An 8164-nucleotide genomic window follows, 5' to 3' on the forward strand; every position below is an offset into this window, starting at 1 on the left:
TGTTAGCGCTGTCTGATAGGTTTGGATTTTCCTTTTTGGCCTACTTAGACTATCTCATGATATTGTTTGTTGTACTTGAAAAAGTTATTTGGATCATCATTATTATTACCTTTTTTGTTGTTGTTTTTGGCCACACCTGACAATGCTCAGAGGTTACTCCTTGCTCGGGTTACTCCTGCAGTCAGGAATCACTCCTGACAGTGCTTGGAGAACCATATGCGATTCTGGAGATGAAATTGGGGTCAGCTGCATGCAAGGACAGGACCCTACCCACTGTACTTTTGCTCCAGCCTATTTGGATTATCTGAGGCTTCAAATGCTTCTTCAAATCTTTCACCGCCTTCTGCAAGGCACATAGCAGCATTTATCAATTCAGTGTCTCCTTAATTCAAATCTAAGATTTGAGAATTCAAGGTGATATGTATCTTGACTGCAGATCTCTGAGGGGGCTGGTTTAATGCTAGGTAAAGAGTTTAGCTGTTTGAGGTTCCAGCTTTGAAAGTGTGTGTGGAGGTGACTGTAGGGCCCTATCCTTTTGGTTACATTTTGTGATTTGACTCCTTTGGTTCCACCGCCTAAATTAAAAGTTTCTTTTAGCTTGGTAAGTGCACTCAGAGCAAGAGACCCTTTGGAGGCTGGAGACTGGATTTATTTTGTGTGCATGTCTTGGACTTGCCTTTCCTTGATGTTTCTTTGGTGTCTAAAGGATTGTTTTTAAAGTTTTTTTGGGGGCAGTGCTGGGGATTGAATTCTGGCTTCTTATAAGCACTTTACCCACTGTACTGCTGAGCCAGGAACCTGTCCCTTAAAATATTTGATGTAGTCAGTTTTATCAGCTGGTCTCAACGGGAATATGTGTTATCAGTTATAAAAACCTTTTCTGTTGCGGGGTGTGGAGGGGTGGGCCTCACTCTGAAGGGTTTGCTTTTTAACACCGGGAAATTTTCATTGTATGTAAGAATGGGACTGAAAAAGCAATAGCACAGCTGGAGGGTGTTTGCCTTGCACGCGGTTGACCCGGGTTCAATTCCTCTGTTCCTCTCAGAGAGCCTGGCAAGCTACCGACAATATCCCGCCTGCACAGCAGAGCCAGGTGTATTTGATATGCCAAAAACAGTAACAACAAGTCTCACAATGGAGACGTTACTGGTGCCCACTTGATCAAATAGGTGAACAATGGGACAACAGTGCTACATATAAGAATGCGGAAAGAGGACGTTCCCTTCTGCCACACTGGTATGGAAGTTTTTTGTGTTTGCCATTTTACTGGAGAATATGTATATGTTATGCCAGAGTCTCCAAAGGCCCAGAGGGCAGAAAACCTTTTGTGGGGCTCTGACATTCCAGAAACAGTAGCTTGTCTGCGGATAATTCATTTAGTTCCTCAGAAGAGGGTTCTCCAATTCTCTTTCTTCCCTTGCCTACCTGCCCAGCTCCCTAAATAGGTTGAAATGTTCATTGACTGCTAGTGCCGGATGAAGAAAGGCTTGGGCAAAGATGGACGAGGCTGTTTGGAATAACGACGCTCAGTCATTCACCCATTGGTCTCGTCTCTCAGTCATCTCTAGTGTTTGAGTCTGGAACTGCCTCTGCATTCTAGGTTCCTTTTTCCTCTGCTTTATTAGTATTTCAGTCAGATTTCTATAAATGTAGTTTTTTTTTTTTTAATTGAAATCTCTAAGTGTTGATGGGACTGTGTTTGCTGTATCTTTTTTGGAAACTTTTTTTTCCTTTTGAATGGACCCTGGGGTGGAGAATGTACAGGCGTGTGGGGACAGTCTCGCATCTTGAGTCAGAACTCTCTAAAAAGATTACCAAGATAAAAGACTTATCTCTTGCCTTAGAGAATTTAGCTCCCTTGTTTTGAATTATCGCTTACATGGTTTCCACAATTGCTTGTTAACTAATGTAACAGCTGCTTTGCTTTTTCCCTCTTTCCAACTCTCCAGACTAATGCACTTCGTTCCCAGCTGTGCAGCTGAGCCGGAATCTTCCCGAATGTGTTATTCACGAGAACTGCCCGTGCCATAGCAGTCTCTGCTGGAACTCGACTTCGCCTGTCCGCACCATCCAGCTCTCTCACACATTGTTCTTTGTATTTTCAGGTACTTTGGATTGATTGCTGAGCTGGATGGTTTTGTGACCCTTCACCTCCATTCTTTGGTTAACCCCGTTCTGCGGGCCCCAGCTTTGAAGAACAGAGTCTATGGGATATTGCACTTGGATGCTTTTATTGTCCTGCCTTCACCTCAGCTGGCTTAAGCAGAGAACTCATCCATTAGCTTTTCTCTACAAAGTCTTCCATTTCTTGTGTCTTCGCTTCAGACCTGGAGGCAGCAGCTGCCATGGCTTGGGGTGGATATAAAGAGAATGTTCTGTGCAAGTTTCTTGATGGATCACAAAGACCCAAATAAAGGTCTCCGATCAACATCCATGTTAGTGTATTTTATCTTGCCCATTGTTCGGCTCCTCTGACTGCCCTGCCAGTCACCACGACATGAATAGCACAGCTGTCCTCATGGGCGTCACTCTTACTTTTTCTGGGTTGGAGTCTTTATTTCCTAGGCCAGAGCTTCTCAAACTTTATTCTTTGAATCCTGTGAATTTCTAATAATCCTGACATCTTTCTAATATTCCTAATAACATGGCTGAAGGCCATAGTGCAGCCATGACAGTGACGTCAGGATCACCCCTGTTCATACTGGAATTGATCAAAATTCATTTTAAGTCTGTTCAGGAAATTCCAACATGCAGTCAGCTTTCAGAATCTATGCTCCAGATCAGTGGTCTTAATAAGCCACTGCTCCATAAATGATGACCATCTGTGAACACATCTTTAATAAAAGATGGTTCTTTAAACATTTAAAAATAAATCTTTAATATTTCTCATTGCAAATGTATCAAAATGGCACAGCCACACATTGAGACATCAACCATGTTTTCATAGTATTATTAACACAGTCATGGCAGGCTAGAGGGGACCCATAATTTTTTTTTTTTTAATTTTATTTATTTTTAATTAGAGAATCACCGTGAGGGTACAGTTACAGATTTATACACTTTTGTGCTTATACTTCCCTCATACAAAGTTCGGGAACCCATCCCTTCACCAGTGCCCATTCTCCACCACCGGTAAACCCAGCGTCCCTCCCACCCTCCCCAATCCCATCTCCCCCCCACCCCACCCTGCCACTGTGGCAAGGCATTCCCTTCTGTTCTCTCTCTCTAATTAGCTGTTGTGGTTTGCAATAAAGGTGTTGAGTGGCCGCTGTGCTCAGTCTCTAGCCCTCATTCAGCCCGCAACTCCCTTCCCCCACATGGCCTTCGACTACAATGTAGTTGGTGATCGCTTCTCTGAGTTGACCTTTCCCCGGAACGTGAGGCCAGCCTCGAAGCCATGGAGTCAACCTCCTGGTACTTATTTCTACAGTTCTTGGGTGTTAGTCTCCCACTCTGTTATTCTATATACCATAGATGAGTGCAATCTTTCTATGTCTGTCTCTCTCTTTCTGACTCATTTCACTCAGCATGAAACTTTTCATGCCCATCCACTTGACTACAAAATTCTTGACCTCCTTTTTTCTAACAGCTGCATAGTATTCCATTGTATAGATGTACCAAAGTTTCCTCAACCAGTCATCCAAAGTTTCCTCAACCAGTCATGGGGACCCATAATTTTTAACTGCCTGTTTGCACTAGTGCACAAGCAGGTGCCAGTCCTTATATAGAAAAGGGTCAAAAACTGCTGTTTTAGAGTCTCTGTCTTCTCCCTACAGAATATTATCTATGTGGGTATCGTAGAGCATTGTGGTGTTTGCACTCTTAAGAATGATTGAACCAAGAGAAGAGAGAGCCACAGAGGCGGGGGGCGGGAGAGATAGTGGGAACATTGGTGGTGGAGAATGGGCACTGGTGGAGGGATGGGTATTCGATCATTATATGAATGAAACATAATCAGAAGTCTGTATGTCTAACTATAACTCATGGTGATTAAAGAAAAAGGGAGAGGATTAGGGAGAGGGAAAGGGAGAGAGAGGAAGAGTGCCTGCCTTAGAGGTAGGTTATGTGTGGGGGGAGAATGTTGGTGGGAGGGAAACTGGGGACATTGGTGCAGAAATGTACATTGGTGGAGGGATAGGTGTTGCTACACTGTGTGACTGAAACCCAGTCTTTTTTTTAAATATTTATTTATTTATTATTGAATCACATGAAAAAAGTTACAAAGCTTTGAGGCTTAAGTCTCAGTCATACCATGATTGAACACCCATCCCTTCACCAGTGCACATGTTCCACCACCAAGAACCCCAGTATGCCTCCCATCCCATCCCACCCCTGCCTGTGTTGCTGATGATTTTCACTTTAATCTCTCTTTACTTTGATTACATTCAATATTTCAACAGAAAAATCACTATTATTTGGAATTTTCCCCCAACAATCAGACCTGCTGAAAAGGCATCATTTGATAATATGTTTTCCATTGCTGAGAATGAAGAGCATATGGTTTTGGATTTCTGGTATTTCTAGTAATTAAGTCCAGAGAAATTTCTACCAGAAGTTGCATCACTGCAAGCTTGTACCACTGTTTAGTGGGCTCTAAAAGATGGTCACCACACAGCTGCCGAAAGGAAAGTCCGAGAGAGAAAAACCTTTCCCCATCCTGGGGCGGAATGGGGCCGTAGCTTAGTTCACCGTCTAGAAGCATTTCTGCAAGAAGCTGCTGGGTGCCGAAAGTAATTAGTGGGCCTCTGGGATCATGGTCGCTCAGGAATGGAAGAGCCATTTGTGTGTGGCCGCTCGGGGTCTCGTCTGGGTGGAAAGCCGCTGAAACCCAGTCTTGAACAGCTTTGTAATGGGCTATTTCACAGTGTTTCAATTAAACAAAAAAAATGATTGGGAACCCCTAAGAATATTTGTGGATCTGGTTATACCTGTTGATATTTACTATGTTGCAAATTAAAGCTGATAGATCTTTAAAGTATCCATTAATTTCATTAACATTTTGGGGGGTGGGATTGGCTACACCATTTGCTCAGGGCTTCCTCAATATATGATTTTTTATATAGAAAAATAGATAAAATATAAATATACAAAAAGATATATTTTCGGATGAGCCTCACGCATGGGGAAGGCGGTGGAGAAACTCAGGTGTGCAGAACCCAGGGCCGAGATCTCCAAGGCTGCTCGGATTGGGACTGGGCCTCTTCCACTGAGATCCCCATTTTCCAGTAGCTAGTCAGTCACACCCAGAGACTGACCCCCCCACCCCTACCTTCAAGCTGTGTAATCCCACCAACGGCCAGCATCCAGAGACTGTAAAACCAAGCTCCCGGAAGCTAATAGCCTAGTTCTCCTCTTGGAGAACCTGACAAGCTACCGGGAGTCTATTGCTCACTTGGGAGAGCCTGGCAAGGTCCCCGTGGTGTATTCATATCCAAAATTAGTAACATATATACATATCTCTCAGAGCCCGGCAAGCTACTGAGAGTATCTCACCTGCACGGCAGAGCCTGGCAAGCTACCTGTGGCGTATTTGATATGCCAAAAACAGTAACGACAGGTCTCATTCCCCTGACCCTGAAAGAGCCTCCAATTGTTGGGAAATACGAGTAAGGAGAGGCTCTAAGATCTCAGGGCTGAGTGTAATAGGGATGTTACTGGTGCCTGCTTGAGTAAATCGATGAACAATGGGATGACAGTGACAGATATAAAAAATATATAAAACAACGCTCCAGGAAGAGAGCGACACAGAGTCTCTTGCCCCCTGTGCCTGGCTGTCTTTACCGGGGCCCCTCGAAGCGGGATGGGTTGAGTTTTCTTTCCTGCCCTGAGCAGAGCCCCGACAGCTAAAGACCTCCAGTACCCAGCCACAGCCATGCCCAAGGCCCCTCTCCACACGTTCGGATGACCCTCATTCATGAAGGAACTGCCAGAAGAACACAGGTGTGCGGGAGCCGGGGCTGAGATCTTCAAGCCTGCTCGGATCAGGACTGGGCCTCCTTCACCCAGATCCCCCACTTTTCAGTAGCTTGGCAGTCACACCCACAAACTGCCCCTGGCGCCTCATGTAATCCCATCAATGGCCAAGATTCAGAGATTATAAAACAATGCTTTTGGGAGCACTTGGCTGTGACCTCTTATATCCTAGTTCTCCCTCTCAGAGAACATGGCAAGGTATACCGAGAGTATACTGCCCGCATGGCAGAGCCTGGCAAGCTCTTCGTGGTGTATTCGATATGCCAAATACAGTAACAATGATGGGTCTCATTCTCCTGACCCTGAAAGAGCCTCCAGTGAGGTACCACTGGGAAGAATGAGTAAAGAGAGGCTGCTAAAATCTTGGGGCTAGGATGAATGGAGATGTTACTGGTGCCCGCTCGAGCAAATCGATGATCAATGGGATAACAGTGGTACATTGATATAGTGATAGAAAAATACTTCTGATTGGTATTGCTTGACATATATAAATAGTGGAAAATTAAATGATGTAGTGTCTGAATTAAAGTGACGGAAGAGAGCAGCATGCCACAGAGATGATTCCCCATCCCGCGCCAGGCTGATCTCATTGGGGTACCTCCGAGGGGGGCAGGTGTGTCCCTCAGCCTGCCCCAAATGAACCCCAACATCGCAAACCTCCAGAACCCAATCTCCACCATGCTCATAGCCGACCTTCACAGGCTCATCCCGAGCCCCCCACACAGGAGAATGAATCTGCTGAAAAACCCATATACGCAGGACTACTGACTGAAAACTCCAGGCCTCCGGAGTTGGGAATGGTCGACTGCCCCTTCCAGTTTCCCAGCCCTTCTGGTTTCCTAGCAGTCACGCCCATGAACTGCCTTGGCACCATTTAAGCGCATTAAGAGCCGTGATTCAGAGATTCAAATGAATCTCAGAAGAGAGCAGAATGCCAAGATGCCTCCAGACCCCTGGCGTTGCACAGGGGTTCCTCCTGGCTCTGCACTCAGGAATTACTCCTGGCGGTGCTCAGGGGACCATATGGGATGCTGGGAATTGAACTCAGGTCAGCCACATGCAAGGCAAACGCCCTACTCGCTGTACTATCTCTCCAGCCCCGAGTTCATACTATTCTTAACAAACAATGAAAAAACAATCATTAAGTCATTAGGCATTTGTCTATGGGGCTGGCTTGGGTGGTGGTGGGAAAATTAGAAATAATGGGGGTGGGAAGTTGTAGTGGTGGTGGGATTGGTGTTGAAATATTGAATGCAAACAATTATTGTGAACAACTGAAAATGAAATTAAAAAATTAAAAATAATAAAGTGAGTGAAAGGAAGACAGTTTTTGTCTCCAGTGTCTGGGTTAAAGGAAGGCAGCTGGGTTCTAACCCCGATGCTGAGTGTTCTCTTCATTAAGGGGTTTGTATTCAATCTGGCTTCTACATAGACATGCAGCTAGAAAAGCAAAGATTTCATGGTCCTGTGAAAGCATCTCCGGCTTCTCTCTGCTTCCCTCCTTTTTTTTTTATTAGTTTATTTTTAATTAGAGAGTCATCGTGAGGGTACAGTTACAGATCCATACATCTTTGTGCTCATGTTTCCCCCATACAAAGTTCGATAACCCATCCCTTCACCAGTGCCCACTCTCCACCACCAGTAAACCCAACATCCCTCCCCCCCTCCCCAGTCCCGTCTCCCCCCACCCCACCCTGCACTATGGCAGGGAATTCCTTTTTGTTCTCTCTCTCTGATTAGGTGTTGTGGTTTGCAATAAAGGTGTTGAGTGGCCATTGTGTTCAGTCTCTAGTCTGTATTCGGCCTGCATCACCCTTCCCCCACATGACCTCCAACCACATTTTACTTGGTGGTCCCTTCCCTGAGTTACCCAGAATGAGAGACCAGCCTCCAAGCCATGGAAATATTCTCCTGGTACTTATTTCTACTATTCTTGGGCGTTAGTCTTATAGTCTATTATTCTATATTCCACAGATGAGTGCAATCTTTCTATGTCTGTCTCTCTCTTTCTGACTCATTTCACTTAGCATGATACTTTCCATGTTGATCCACTTATATGCAAACGTCATGACCTCATTTTTTCTAACAGCTGCATAGTATTCCATTGTATAGATGTACCAGAGTTTCTTCAACCAGTCATCTGTTCTAGGGCACTCGGGTTTTTTCCAGATTCTGGCTATTGTAAACAGTG

The 8164-nt window shown here is 44.9% G+C and overlaps 1 protein-coding gene across 1 annotated transcript in view; it reads left to right on the top strand.

Annotated features, from left to right (window-relative positions):
* Nucleotides 1–2434, top strand: part of POLE4 (DNA polymerase epsilon 4, accessory subunit) — a 10317-nt gene extending 7883 nt beyond the window's left edge. Inside the window, exon 4 of the mRNA XM_055121782.1 lies at nucleotides 2106–2434. Within this exon, the coding sequence (XP_054977757.1) occupies nucleotides 2106–2119 (14 nt within the window). The 3' untranslated portion in view covers nucleotides 2120–2434. The remainder of the gene's footprint in view (nucleotides 1–2105) is intronic.
* Nucleotides 2435–8164: the final 5730 nt, after the last annotated feature.

Source organism: Sorex araneus, chromosome X (assembly GCF_027595985.1).
Source record: "Sorex araneus isolate mSorAra2 chromosome X, mSorAra2.pri, whole genome shotgun sequence".
NCBI classification, from domain to species: domain Eukaryota; kingdom Metazoa; phylum Chordata; class Mammalia; order Eulipotyphla; family Soricidae; genus Sorex; species Sorex araneus.